At 32.8% G+C, this 16,038-nt stretch overlaps 1 protein-coding gene across 2 annotated transcripts; it reads left to right on the forward strand.

The window, feature by feature from the left end:
- Positions 1-1,232: 1,232 nt before the first annotated feature.
- LOC139521018 (uncharacterized) lies at positions 1,233-6,822 on the forward strand. 2 transcript variants are annotated; one of them, XM_071314185.1, is made up of 4 exons: positions 1,233-1,358; positions 5,841-6,130; positions 6,194-6,280; positions 6,739-6,822. In XM_071314185.1, the coding sequence occupies exons 2-4, from the start codon at positions 5,842-5,844 to the stop codon at positions 6,750-6,752; spliced, it is 390 nt and encodes a 129-aa protein (XP_071170286.1). In that variant the 5' UTR covers positions 1,233-1,358; position 5,841; the 3' UTR covers positions 6,753-6,822. The 2 variants fall into 2 exon arrangements, with proteins under 2 accessions (XP_071170286.1, XP_071170284.1); XM_071314183.1 differs by having other exon boundaries at positions 5,841-6,280.
- The last annotated feature ends 9,216 nt before the right edge of the window (positions 6,823-16,038 follow it).

Below are 16,038 nucleotides of genomic sequence, written 5' to 3' on the forward strand. Positions count from 1 at the left end.
TTATCGCAATGTGAATTTACACTAAAAAATAAGAGAAAACAAACGACGCAACGTTAAAATGTAACACATACAGAAACGAACTATAATATAACAATGGCCATATTCCTGACTTGGTACAGGACATTTTGAAAGAAACAAATGGCGGGTTGAACCTGGTTTTGTGGCATGCCAAACCTCCCCATTTATAGCCATGTGAAATATAACACTAAGATGACAACTCAACACTACAGGACTACAATATAAATAAATTGGAGAATACAATTGACAAAGAAACACACGAACAACAGCCAACAAAAGGCAACAAGTTGAAAATTTTAATATGCCAGAAGTGCATTTTATACACACAAGATTTAATAGTGATGCCCAGATACAAAAGTTTGAAAGCCGAAACAAGCACAAAGTCGAACAGCATCGAGGACTAAAAGATTAAAAAAGTTGTGCCAAAGACGGCCAGGGTTTCTGTTAGTTACCAGAACATCCTTATCATTTAGAATAATTTATACTTTTGCAAACAGTAAATTTATAAACTTAATAAACAAAAGCTGTACATGATAGAACTGAAATATTAACTAATTACAGGAAACAATTGAAATACATTACATAACCATTGCAACACAATATGTAGACACATCCGAATATGTTTAAACCACAACGCCAAGTGACGTCATATTTGAAATTGTAAAAAATGACAAAAAAATGATGACGTCATTTGAATGAATAAGATAGAACTAGGACTGACCCAAGATTACATTTGAACTAAATACTGATATTGCACTTAATAACAATGCACATTTCAATATTTATTAATAGCAAACTAAGGCAGCTATTAACTATATTATAAAGCTATGTACGGTTTGTTTTGAATCTCACTTGAAACGTAAGGGGTTCCTCTGACCGGTTTTTGTTTAAATGATTGCATTTTTATGTATTTGTTTTCCAAAATTCACCATTCTTTAATTTTAATGTCCACGTTTACAAATAAACGGCAAAAGATATATCCGGCATTTTTAAATCAAAAATTAAAAAGGTGTCTGTTTTAACAACAACCTTTATAATAAAAGTAACACAGTACAAGCTATGTCAGTCTTTGACACATAACAATTTATCAGGTGAAAATAATCGTGGTTTTTTTCTAAAATTAATCTTTTATCATTTTGATTAATCGTTAAAAAATAACAGATAAAGACTTTATTTGTAAATATTCGTTATGAAGCTTCATAATTTATCTTTGTGGGGTTATTTTTTTTTTTGTTGCTTGTCTAATACATCTTTTTTTTTCATTTCCAAATGTGTATTATATAAGCCTTCTTGAATCCAACATTCAGTACCCCATCAGACCATCGTATCAAAGCAAACAAGTAAGTAAATTTAAGTTTCTATTTTGTAACTCATTTGATCTGTTAGTTTTACACTAACTGTATGTTATGTTGTGGACCAGAAAGTTTAGTCTTTTTGTCAAGTATCGGCAATGTAGGGGAAAGTTTAGTCTTTTTGTCAAGTATCGGTAATGTAGGGAAAAGTTTAGTCTTCTTGTAAAGAATCGGTAATGCAGGGAAAAGTTTAGTCTTTTCGTCAAGAATCGGCAATGTAGGGAAAAGTTTAGTCTTTTTGTCAAGTATCGGTAATGCAAGGAAAAGTTTAGTCTTCTTGTCAAGAATCGGTAATGCAAGGAAAAGTTTTGTCTTGTCAAGTATCGACAATGCAGGAAAAAAATTAGTCTTCTTGTCAAGTATAGGCAATGCAAGGAAAAGTTTAGTCTTCTTGTCAAGTTTCGACAATGCAAGGAAAAGTTTAGTCTTCTTGTCAAGTATCGGCAATGCAAGGAAAAGTTTAGTCTTCTTGTCAAGTTTCGGCAATGCAAGGAAAAGTTTAGTCTTCTTGTCAAGTATCGGCAATGCAGGGAAAAGTTTAGTCTTCTTGTCAAGTATCGGCAATGCAGGGAAAAGTTTTGTCTGCTTGTCAAGTTTCGGCGATGCAAGGAAAAGTTTAGTCTTCTTGTCAAGTATCGGCAATGCAAGGAAAAGTTTAGTCTTCTTGTCAAGTATCGGCAATGCAGGGAAAAGATTAGTCTTCTTGTCAAGTATCGGCAATGCAAGGAAAAGTTTAGTCTTCTTGTCAAGTATCCGCAATGCAAGGAAAAGTTTAGTGTTCTTGTCAAGTATCGGCAATGCAAGGAAAAGTTTAGTCTTCTTGTCAAGTTTCGGCAATGCAAGGAAAAGTTTAGTCTTCTTGTCAAGTATCGGCAATGCAGGGAAAAGTTTAGTCTTCTTGTCAAGTATCGGCAATGCAAGGAAAAGTTTAGTCTTCTTGTCAAGTTTCGGCAATGCAAGGAAAAGTTTAGTCTTCTTGTCAAGTATCGGCAATGCAAGGAAAAGTTTAGTCTTCTTGTCAAGTATCGGCAATGCAAGGAAAAGTTTAGTCTTCTTGTCAAGAATCGGTAATGCAAGGAAAAGTTTAGTCTTGTCAAGTATCGACAATGCAGGAAAAAAATTAGTCTTCTTGTCAAGTATAGGCAATGCAAGAAAAAGTTTAGTTTTCTTGTCAAGTTTCGGCAATGCAAGGAAAAGTTAAGTCTTCTTGTCAAGAATCGGCAATGTAGGGAAAAGTTTAGTCTTCTTGTCAAGTATCGGCAATGCAGGGAAAAGTTTAGTCTTCTTGTCAAGTTTCGGCAATGCAAGGAAAAGTTTAGTCTTCTTGTCAAGTATCGGCAATGCAAGGAAAAGTTTAGTCTTCTTGTCAAGTATCGGCAATGCAGGGAAAAGATTAGTCTTCTTGTCAAGTATCGGCAATGCAAGGAAAAGTTTAGTCTTCTTGTCAAGTTTCCGCAATGCAAGGAAAAGTTTAGTCTTCTTGTCGAGTATCGGCAATGCAAGGAAAAGTTTAGTCTTCTTGTCAAGTTTCGGCAATGCAAGGAAAAGTTTAGTCTTCTAGTCAAGTATCGGCAATGCAGGGAAAAGTTTAGTCTTCTTGTCAAGTATCGGCAATGCAAGGAAAAGTTTAGTCTTCTTGTCAAGTTTCGGCAATGCAAGGAAAAGTTTAGTCTTCTTGTCAAGTATCGGCAATGCAAGGAAAAGTTTAGTCTTCTTGTCAAGTATCGGCAATGCAAGGAAAAGTTAAGTCTTCTTGTCAAGTATCGGCAATGCAAGGAAAAGTTTAGTCTTCTTGTCAAGTATCGGCAATGCAAGGAAAAGTTTAGTCTTCTTGTCAAGTATCGGCAATGAAGGGATAATGACGAAAATACCTGCATTGCTGTATCCGAGTAAATTATTTTTGTGTCTTCTTTATTTAATAATCAAAAAATTATAATTACTTTTTTAATCTAAGTTTGATGATATAGAACATTTCTTTTTAAAAACATTTGACTAAAATAATTTCCTGTTTTAAAATATTGTTTCAAAATACTTAATTAATATCTATTTTTTTAAATGTCTATTGCCATGCAAACTTCCTATTATTCTAACAAATGCATCCTCTGCAATGTGTTTACTAGTAAATGTATAAGCAATGTGTAACTGAAAGTCAAAATTAAAAAGATTTTAAGAACATTATAGTTGATGTTACTGAACTAAATTCTATTGTTTTTGACATGGAAGTTCACATTCTATTTACTCATTATTTTTTCTATTTCTATGCAATTGAGACCCATTGAGATAATAAATGACCTTAAACAAAAGGTATATATCATAGTAGTTCTTGGTCTACTAAATGGTGAGAAGTCCTAATCGTTAAAAGTTAGATATATTAGAACGCGTACGTTTACAGGTCTCTTAATTTGTATTACATTTGAAACAGTCGGTTGAATGTGCGATAGATTGCTATCTAATTTCTAATTTCAAAGATAATGTTTTGTTATTGTAAATGGGTTTTTCTTCAGTTTTTTACATTAACAAACGATGTTTTCATCTGAAATTGTTTGTTATATTTGTAACTGTACTGCAAAAAAGGTATTCAGATTAGATTCATATAAAAATGTCGTACATACACGTTTTTAACATTTCTAGCACTTACGAAAAACAACATGTCCTTTTGGTTAATTCGCTGTACAAAAAGTACACGTTCTTAGTTTTTATTTATATTCGATGTATTTCTATTTTGTCATTCAGTGAGGGATTTGGGAAACGTATATTTGCAAATTTTACTCCACGTTCGTTATTAATTGAAAATGTAGCAATATACCACTTTCGAGTACATCAGTCACCAGAAAAAAACTCGTCAACTAAGCGCGCCTTTTAGACGTAATTTACCAGATAAAGGGGATCGTCTGTATCCCTGCACTATTAATGTTCATCAAACGTCTTAGTGATCGCCAATGTGCAGGATAAACTAGCAATTGTGTTTGTTCTGTAGGTTCTTAATCAAAATTTCCTAATGATACAAGTGCTAATTGTCAATTATTAGAATTCAATTTGCCGAATAATTCGTGCAAGATATCATCATGGTTTTCCAACCACTTGCTCAACAAGGGAATGGAAGTGACGAGGTCCCTTAACGCTAAACACACAAGTGATGTTCACTAAAACCAAAGTTTTTGACTGAAATGCATCGAACTCGAAAGTTGTATATTGCTTAATGACATTTCATTATGGATAATAAATTTGTTATAAAGTGACCAAATGAAAAATTTGTCCCTCTATCCTGATTTCTATAATGAACGTTCAATATTTAACTTGTCGTAAGCTTTTGAAAAAGAATAAATGTGTACCTAAATTTTATTGTACTTTCCGATGAGGTGTCCAGTTATCCGTGTAATCAAAAGCGCCTTAAGAACAAGTCAATTTTTCAAAAGCAAGCTATTCCCATTAACTAAGAAAATATAATAAAAATATGATGTTAAATGTACCAATGGCAAGCCGTCTTCGTCAAAATTATGTTTAAAACCATTTTCCGAAAAATTTACACACTCAGAATAAAACTTCAAAACACACACTGAGAATTAAAAATTACACACTGTGAATTTATAAAGACGCACTGAGATTAAAAAAAAAACCACACACACTGAGAATTAACATTTACACACTTAGATTTTATAAAGACTCACTGAGATTACAAAAAATAAAAAACACACACTGAGAATTGAAAATTACAATTGTGTAATTAACAACTCTCAGTGTGTGTTTTTTTCAATTTTTTTCATCTCTGTGTGTTATTTTGAAGTCTTCATTTTTTTAAATCTTAGTGTGTAAATTTCATATCTCAGTGTGATTTCAGGTTTTTAAATCTCAGTGTGTTTTTTTTATTTTTATTTTCAGTGTGTATTTTTTCGAATAAGGGTTTGAACATAGTTTTGACGAGAACTGCTTGCCATAATTATCCTTTTGATTCGGATTCATTTGTATTATATGGAATAGACATATATATCTATATTATTAATTAGATGCATAAAAGTGATTCATTTCATCACATATGAATAAGAACAAAGTTTTAAATATACAGTATTATTTTATGTACATATTTATAAATGCATTAATACCTGGCACCCAAACGATAGAGTCTGAGTTATTTCAAAATTGTAACTAATGAGTACTCAAAGAGGGACGAAAGATACCAAAGGGACAGTCAAACTCAAAAATTTAAAACAAACTGACAACGCCATGGCTAAAAATGAAAAAGACAAACAGAAAAAACAATAGTACACACGACACAACATAGAAAACTAAAGAATAAACAACACGAACCCCACCAAAAACTAGGGGATGATCTCAGGTGCTCCGGAAGGGTAAGCAGATCCTGCTCCATATGTGGCACCCGTCGTGTTGCTTATGTGATTACAAATCCGGTAAATAGTCTAATTCGGTAATCATTTAATAAGAATTGATTAAGTTGTTCTTCGTTTTCCGCAGAATGAAGATCGCAATCTGTCTATTCTTTGCTATCTGTAGCGCTGTAAGCGCCTCCTACAAAGGTGGATACGGTGGATACGGAGGAGGTGGATATGGCGGTGGTGGATATGGAGGTGGTGGATATGGAGGAGGTGGATACGGCGGTGGTGGATATGGATATGGAGGTGGATTGGGATATGGAGGATGGGGCGTAGGAGGTGGATATGGAGGTGGATCATACGTAGGAGCCGGACACGTATTCGTTGTTAGAGGAGGACCATATTATGGCGGTTATGGTGGTGGATACGGAGGTGGAGCAGGATATGGAGGTGGATTCGGATACGGTGGATACGGTGGTGGTGGTGGATACGGAGGTGGATTAGGATATGGAGGTGGATTCGGATACGGTGGATACGGTGGTGGTGGTGGATACGGCGGTGGTTATGGTGTTTCAAAGAAAGGTAAGATTATTTTCTATTTAATATTTTTCATAATTGTTCCCTGGTCGTATTTCATTTAATTATATACGGGGTTTTTTTTCTGTATGATTTGAACAGATGGAAAGACAAGAAATTGCATTTTCCCAAAAATTCCTGTTATCACTTATTTTATATAGCAAAACGTTAAAAAGTGAATAAAATTTGTTGTCGTCATATGCTATTCATATATGCATAGCTGTTTTAAATAGTAAAGACTTGAAAAAATGATAAACATATGCATCAGAAATATAATATGCCAACATGACAGAAACAGCAAACAAACAGTTTAAAGAATGCGATTGTCAGATGCTTGGATAAAAACCTCATTAGTTGCTTAAATTTGGAATTTAACACAATTACAGCTAACCGGTAAGAAGATACACAATATATATTAGTGAAGTCGGTATTTTGCAGTAAAATTAACTTTTTTTCTATTGCAGGCAGTATTTATTGAAGATCCTAACCCAGAATGAGCAATGGATGATGTATTAACATTTGTCTTGAAATATAACCTTCGCATTTAACTTGTGTTGAAATTTTCTTTCACGAGTCCATGATTACTTCTAAAGTTTTGTATCATTTTTAGACTTAAACCGCAAAGTGACGTCTTTTCCGGAAATTATTAGTCTTAAATCAAATTTTATACCGATTATGTAGTGTAGTTAATCATATATCTTTACAGATGAATAAAAGCATAACTCTATTCTTATCAACATTTCAACCTAATCTATAGGGGCACAATTGTTCCATGCAAATCATTTGATACAAGATACACAACAGAGTTTCCATTATTAATTTTTGGTACAGCTTAACTTATTTTCTTATTCAAGGCATAGATTACCTTAGCCGTATTTGGCACAACTTTTTGAAATTTTGGATCCTCAATGCTCTTCAACTTTGTACTTGTTTGGCTTGATAAATATTTTGACATGAGCGTCACTGATGAGTCTTATGTAGACGAAACGCGCGTCTGGCGTACTAAATTATAATCCTGGTATATTTGATAACTATTTACACCACTGGGTCGATGCAACTGCTGATGAACGTTTCGTCCCCGAGGGTATCACCAGCCCAGTAGTCATTATTTCGGTGTTGACATGAATTTCAATAATGTGGTCATTTTTATAAATTTCCTGTTTACTAAATTTTTATTTTGTTCTTTTCTTACACTGGATCTCCGTTTACTTTTTTTCAAGAAACTTAGACAAAAGTCACATCTGCTCCACTATCTGTTTCTACCTTCACATCCACATCATCAATTCTCACCGTCATTGTTTTTTCAATGTCTTAGGTAGCACTCCACAGTTAGAAAATAAAGTTAAAAATGTTTTATCATCTCCTATTCCTTGATTTCTAATACATTAACCTAACTGTTTGTGTTGTACATGTGCATATGTATGTAATCAGTATCTTCCATAGATTCAATTTTCAAAAGTTAAGAGGATGAAAGTTAATTCCTTTCATGTGTATCCATGGCAACATTCTGCATTTATTTACCATAGAATATTGCAAAAAGGGGGGTGAACATGTCATATATCCCCCCAAAATTCGGATCAAACTAGAATTTCAATGCCTTTGAGTGATACCTTTTTAGAAACTGTTTTCTTAAATCTTCCTTATGATCAAATAAAAATTGGGTGTCTTTCGCCTCATTTTTTCGTAAAATCCAATCACAAAGTTCGTGCGATAAAAAGTTGGAAAAAAACATTGCAATAATTGCCGGACCAATGTATGGTATGGACATGCAAATACGGACTGTCATACAGAAAACAGCCTATATTACATACATTACATAACCTTGATGTTCATATAAACCCAATACAAAGGCTATTTTAATACTCAGCTATCCAAAAATGAATTTTATTGCACACTAGCTCTCATATTTGAAAAATCCACAGGGGCCAAAATGCGAAACTACACACCTAACTGTGGAGTGCTACCTTAAGGTGAAATTTTTCCCCTTCTGCATCAACATTTTTTATATTTTCTGTGTTCTACTAGCTGTTACGATGAAAGTGGTACCATAGTTTTTAAAATTGGTTCAGTAATAAAGATTTTATGAAGGTTAGCAGTTGATGTTTAAACGCGACAAAAAGTGATTTAAAAACAAATGCTGGATCATAGTGAAAAACCCCAAGTCTGTCTCATTTTTGGGGTAAATTTCTAAAACTTTCCCCTTTTTTTTATTTGAAATTATAAAACTACCTTATAAGAGGACAAATTGTACAAATTTTAGGTGTTTGAAAGCACTTATAGGTAATTTTTGCTGTGAATAGCATACCTAACCTTGGTTTAGAAGCTCTCAAGCAGGGTATAAATTTCTAACAGTACTGGCATCATTAAATTTAATTAATGCCAAATTATAATATAAAATCCTGCTAAAAATGTTTATTTGACTTATTCGCATTCAAAAATATAAAGCGATACATTCTGAGATTATCATATAAAGCGCAATCTTTGGTTACAAGGGCAAAGCTTACGGAGTAAAAATTTAAGACCGCAACATGTCTAAGTGTCAAAATGTGTATACTTGGTTGCTAAGGACAGTAAACAATAAAATTAACATAAATTGCATTCCTAGCAGTTTTTTTACCTTCAGAACTAAAACAAGAACATAAAAGACTAAAGATTTGTGGTCAATCTTATCTTAAAAAGTGCATTTCTGTGCTTTCTGATGTGCCATAAGGTAGCACTCCACAGTTAGAAAATAAAGTTAAAAATGAGCCGCAAAATGTTTTATCATCTCCTATTCCTTGATTTCTAATACATTAACCTAACTGTTTGTGTTGTACATGTGCATATGTATGTAATCAGTATATTCCATAGATTCAATTTTCAAAAGTTAAGAGGATGAAAGTTAATTCCTTTCATGTGTATCCATGGCAACATTCTGCATTTATTTACCATAGAATATTGCAAAAAGGGGGGTGAACATGTCATATATCCCCCCAAAATTCGGATCAAACTAGAATTTCAATGCCTTTGAGTGATACCTTTTTAGAAACTGTTTTCTTAAATCTTCCTTATGATCAAATAAAAATTGGGTGTCTTTCGCCTCATTTTTTCGTAAAATCCAATCACAAAGTTCGTGCGATAAAAAGTTGGAAAAAAACATTGCAATAATTGCCGGACCAATGTATGGTATGGACATGCAAATACGGACTGTCATACAGAAAACAGCCTATATTACATACATTACATAACCTTGATGTTCATATAAACCCAATACAAAGGCTATTTTAATACTCAGTTATCCAAAAATGAATTTTATTGCACACTAGCTCTCATATTTGAAAAATCCACAGGGGCCAAAATGCGAAACTACACACCTAACTGTGGAGTGCTACCTTAAGTTATATGTATAGTCTTCACTTAGCGTATTCTCAGTATGTGCTTGACATATCTTTCAATATAGTCCTTATACCACATCTTCTTAATTTTATATTCGTCTTCATCTTTATCATAGACTGATAGATCTGTATTTGAATAAGTTTCATTTTTATCTTCTGTTGTTTGCTCCACATTTGTTCTTCTTTTTTTATTCGGGATGTCAACGAGTACTCGAGTATCGCTAGTTAGTACCGATAATCGGTAACCTAATGATATACTCGACATATCTGTTTCTTGTTAGAATGTTATTGCTTTGTAAGTTTCTAAAAAAAAACATAGTTTTATTGAGAACACCTCCCGGGAAAATATCAAACATTAATCAAAATTAATAAAAATTGAAATACGATTCCGAATGTTTGTGTTTAATTGTGCTTTGAAATTCTTTCAAAAAAATGTTAATGTAGGACATAACAAGAGCATTTTTTCAAGGTTGACACCTTTCAATATTTTCATCAGCAAGACTGTTTGTTAACTTACAAATTTCATAAATCACTACGTCCCAGAAGAAGTTGACAAGATAATATTTTTAGATAGGACCACATTCATTCCACCCTGTGTCGACCCTCAGAAAAAGGATATATGGTATCAATAAGTTCTAATCATCATCCCTTTACTGATCATGAAATTTCTTTTTTACAGGTCCCAAATACTGTTGTTTGAGTAATAACTTTTCCTTAGATATTGATTAATTACTTGATTATATTATTATTAGTCTTCACACTTAGTACATGCAGTAAATGAGCTATTAATTATGGTATAAAATTCCTTAGTCCTATGTAATAATGTTGAGGGTTTTACAATTAAAAGGCAACGACGCACAAAACAAGTACATAAAAGTGTATATTTTGAGTTTCCGTTACCGAGCGAGTACTCGATCATCGATCAGTAAATTCAACGAGTAATCGATTAGAAAGTATTGACCAAGTTGACATCTCTAGTTTTTATAGTTAACAGATCTGATATGTTGCTGTTACATAATTGAGAGGTTTTGCTAGATTTAAAACCTAGACTAATTCACTAATTTCTGAATAAGAAAACGCATGTAAAACGTAATGAATGAGGCAGTTGTTTTCCATTTTATTTGACAAGATTGAGCATTTGATTTTTGCATTTGATTAGGTTCTTTCAATTTTGAATTTTCCTCGGTATTTTTGTTATTTTTCTTTTTTGCTGATTAGCCTTTTCTACTTCGTTTCTCGTTAATTTTTTGCATACTGAAAAAAATATTATAGTGTCCACAATTTCTACATTGTTTGTTATGTCCTAGACGTCTTCTCTGCTATATAACACTGTTAGATTACATGTTTAAATTTCTTTGACCAATTGAATTTATTTAATTTGATGAAAAGAGCTATTATTCAGATTTACCTATCCTTTATCTGTAAGTAAGTGTCTTTTATTTGTCCCGTTTCTTCGACAAACTTCGATTGTTATCCTCTTTATTAATTCCTGCTAATTTATAGTTTGAATACAATGTCTTGAAATTTCTCTTCAAATTCACATGCCTTTATATTGGCCGTGCTCCATTCATCACTGCATTTTTATCTCTCAGTGATTTCGTTTTCACAAATAAATAGCTGACATGATTTTTGTTCCTCTTTAGTTAATATAGTATTGTGTAATTTGTTCTTCAATATATTACATTCATCGTCTTCTTCATTTCGTTGACTTCTTTCTAGTCTGGATATATTTTCCCTCCATGAATAATCAGTGCATCTTTTTCAGCTTATTGTTGATTTATTCTAAAAAGTTCCATCGCTATACTCTCGAGCAAAACTGCCCATTGTTTCCTAAGCATATTTGAAAGTTCGAACGTATAAATGGTGAGCGTAACATTTTGGTTTCTGTGACTATGATTATCTTTTAAGGCTCTCCTTGGTCCATAGTTTCTGTTTTAGTGTCATCATGATTTTAATTCTCTATTTTATCTTATTTTTGTCTTGTAATACCACGTTTCGTTTAATCTGCTTCTTTGTTTATGCTAATAATATCTGCTAACTTCTTTGTTTTTAATTCTCGCCATAATAAGTCAATTAAAAGTCAACACTAAATTCATGGATGTAATTTTGTACATGTAGAAAAAAACTAAAGTTTCGATACGAAAGTATAAATTCATTCTTTTCTTCGTGATCACAATTGTCTTAGTCTGTTTGTCATGGACTCAATTTTGATAGTGTAAGGCTAGTTGTACTGTCTATCACGAACGCAAAGCGCTGTAGTCCACGTTTCTGGAATTCACGGCTAGATTTCGGTCCATTTGCCTCATCTAATTATGATGTAGTGTGTCGTTGTTAGGATATTCATTCGAATCGAGTGACTTGAAGGAATGTCTGAAGTAATATTTCTTCCGAAATATTTCCAAGACAATCTTAATTTATATCTAAAAGTAAGGAAAATAAACTACTCATGCAAGCTTCAATCCGATATAAATCTGTGCTTTGTCGACCAACAAGACAGGAATGTTCATTTTCTTTGTTAGCCATCGTGTTGTCATTTTATTTTCGATCTGTGAGTTGACTCTCCCTCTGGTGTCTTTCGCCCCTCTTTTAGAAATAAAGATAATACCTCTAACGCAGTTCCTGTGTACTTGGATAAGTTTTATTTATTAATCATACTGTCCATTTTTCCACTTCTCTATGTTAAATTTCATGGTTATTCCTCTGACGATCATCATAGTCTAGTGAGTCTCCTGTCTATCTCAAAACTGTCCAACAAATTCTCATGTCGTGTTCCAAATTTCCTATGTTGTGCTGACTTGTGGCTTTTAAGATTAAGAACTGAATAGAATTTGAATCGAGGTTTCTATTCAAAAATCAGAATACGATTACCTAAAATTACAGGTTTATTATCTCTGTCAATTGTATGTTCAAATATTGTTCTTTTGTATAAAAAAATTAACCACGTTAAATGATATTGAGCATATGGCGTTTTACTGGTTTCACTCAAGTGACTCTGATACTGTGGATTCATTATTTTCGTGGTTTTCATTCAGACAGATAAACAACGAATTTAAATGTTCAACGAGTCACAAATTTGCTATTGGGTTGAAAAAAGCCCCGAAATCATATATCCACTAAAGTAAAAGATTACCTCAATCCACGAAAATTGATACCCATGAAAATAAATGAATCCTCAGTAAGATAAGAGTAGCTATAGGTGAAACATGCGTACTTATAATACGACCGGGCATTCTCCGGGATAATCGTGCATTTTGGTTCCCCAATGATAACTTCTATTCACACTGTCTCTTGATATGTTTCATAAGGCACCTTAACCATAAGCCCAAATCGAATCTGATACCGATACAAAAACTGTAACCAAGTATATGTCAATGCGTTAAATATTCATTTGTAAATGCTAGTGTTTTTTGATTTGATGCAATTTATTTGTTGTTGTTTTTTCAGTTTGATTTTCGAGAAAAAACGACATGGTTATAAAATACAAATAATTACACCATTACTAACACAATTGTATATTAATGTTCTTGTAATGAACAATTCTTAATCAAATTCACAATTTGTAAAAGCAATCCATTATAGTCAAAAGCACGGTCTTTAACACGGAACCTAGTCTCAAACTGAACAGCAAGCTATTAATGGCCCAAAAAATTACTAGTGTAAAACCATTTGAGCAGGAATACCAACGGTCTAATCTAAATAAAAATAAGAAAAACTTATAAACCACATCAACAAGCATAGTTCATTTTTCAATTGTGCTATTTTGATGTTCGGTCGTAAATTAATTTTAGGTGTTCGTAGTTATTCTGTGCTGTACATGTTGAGATGTGGTATTATATTGTTTATTTTTGTATTTCTCTGTCCTTAATGTTCTTTCCTTTGTTTGTGCTATGTCCCTGTCAAGTGTTGTTGTCATTTTAGTGTTTTTTTTAACATTGTCATATAAACGGGAGGTTTTGCTAGCCATTAAACCAGGTTCAATACACATTTATTTCTGAAAATGGCCTGTAGTAAGTCAGGAATATGGCAGCTGTTATCACATATTCTGTTTCTATGTATGGTGGCGTTAGTTTTTGTAGAAAGTCAGTGTTTCTGTTGTTTCGTTTTGTTTCCTCTAATAGTTGATGTGTTTCCCCTCGGTTTTGGTTTTGTTTAAATTCAATCAGTTTTGGACTATTGAACAACGGTGTACTACTTTTGTCTTTATCTATTTATTTTAATGAACTATACCCGCATATACATCTATATTTCTGAAACTGACAATATCAAATCGAATGCTTCTTAAAAATCATGTCGCATTATTGAGCTCACGATACCAATTTTTTGTTCAGAAAACAAAATACATTAATTAATTACAGCAAGTTGGAACATGATTTCCGTATTTAAACAAAATCGTTATCACAGATTACGTCATACACAAGTTATTCATAGAACAAGAACAGAATTACGTAACGTTATATATGTTACAATGAAAACAAAATGCTAACAAATAAAAAATGAGCAGTTACACAAATAAATAAAGTCGACATGTAGATTTAAAGAAGTCATTATTAAAATAATATAAGATCCGTATACTGTTTCTTCTGTAAAATACGGATCAGAACACAAATATTGACATCTGCATGTATCGAGTGTTGGTCGGAGACCCCAGTGATAATATAAACACATCTATCTTATTTACATTGGTTATCACAGTAAAAATATAAGCTTTCAATCATCAGGGCATAACATTATATATGCTCTGTTACCTTACTTACTATGTTATATACCTAAAAGAAATCAAGATATCTAAAATGTGGCGTTCTTTGTGACAAACGAGACACGATGAACTACAGATTGATGCACGTCATAGGTCCAAAGGGGATTTTTCATCATGGTTATCATTTGCTTATTAACACCACATATCTGTCTGAACACTATTTTGGTACCCTATATGCCGTGAGACGGTTAAACTCTCAAACCTGAATAATCATCGATCAACTCAAATTTTACAGCGTCAACGATAAGATTCGGGCAGTAAAAGTGTATTCAGAGCATTCTATTATACGTATGTGAAATTACTTATACGCAGCACATTCATTTAAAAAAAAAACAGCGAATGATAAATGTATATAATATGTCATCTCATATCGACATCTCAAGTTGTATATACGTTGAAAAATAGTATTTCGTAGAGCTTTTTAATGGTAAACTAACAACAGAAATAGAAATCCAAGGATAATTCAAATCGGAAAGTCTCTTATTAAATGGCAATTTTTAAAGGTAAAAATGTCAAAATAATTGCAAGCAACTGCTATATTCCTATCTTGGTACAGGTCTGTGGATTTAACCTCGTTTTATAGCTCACTAAACCTCATGAAATATGATGTACCAAGTAATTATCAATATCATACTTTCAGATTTAGATCTAGAACAATATAAAGGAGTAGATTGATTGAGTTCACATATACAAAGATGAATTCCAACCTACTCAACTCTCTCTGTTGTCAGTTGTGGTATCAGTTTCATATCATGGTGAAGATGATTATTAAAAGATGGCATTTCGTGTGAATATCCATTGAGACTTATATTTTTTATATCGGAAATAATGGCAACAACTACAGATCATGGTACGGGATACATCATGTGCATAACCAAACTTGAAAAATGTAAAATCACAAAAGTTCTGAACTCCGAGGAAAATTCAAAACGGAAAGCCCCTTATCAAATGTCAAAATCGAATGGACAACAACTGTCATATTCCTGACTTGGTACAGGCATGTTCAAATGTAGAATATCTATAGCATGACTGGAAAGAACTTAGTTAAGGTTTTTTTTTCATTAAATTAAAGTCCATTATAACAGTTGGCAACATACGTCAAACAATGTACCTATAGGCAGAGCAATTTGAAAAAGAATGTTGCAAGGTTAAACGAGTTTGTGTGTGCTCTTGTACAGTTTGTAGTTTGCAACTAATTGCCTCGTTAAATCGATACTGATAACAAAACAGGGTTAGTTGAGTATAACCTTGCCGGCTTTATATCTTCTAGAAATGGCAATAATGAATAATACTTGATGAAAAGTGTTATGTTATCTTTACACAAACTATGTGAAATTCATCGTAGGTTGGTTGTTTTATTGCGAAATACATGTTTATGCATTAACAGATTACTAGTGTTGGAGTCTTTTGCTGTGAATAAAAAATGCCATAGCTACTTTTGTTCAACAATTCTCGTCATAAATATGGATATATCGTACCATGGCTTTTAGACGGGAACGGACATTTTCAGATGATCAGCGAAGTTACATTGTCTGAGAAGTTATCAGTTATGTCACAAGGCGACTTTATCATGCTTAATTTTGTCAAGCGTAAAATGTTCATAGGGGATATGACAAGACGAGCAATAGAAAGAT

Source organism: Mytilus edulis, chromosome 4 (assembly GCF_963676685.1).
Source record: "Mytilus edulis chromosome 4, xbMytEdul2.2, whole genome shotgun sequence".
NCBI lineage: Eukaryota > Metazoa > Mollusca > Bivalvia > Mytilida > Mytilidae > Mytilus > Mytilus edulis.

Excerpts from the sequence above, each read along its gene's own strand:
- LOC139521018 (XM_071314183.1), top strand. The coding sequence starts at position 5,842 with ATGAAGATCGCAATCTGTCTATTCTTTGCTATCTGTAGCGCTGTAAGC.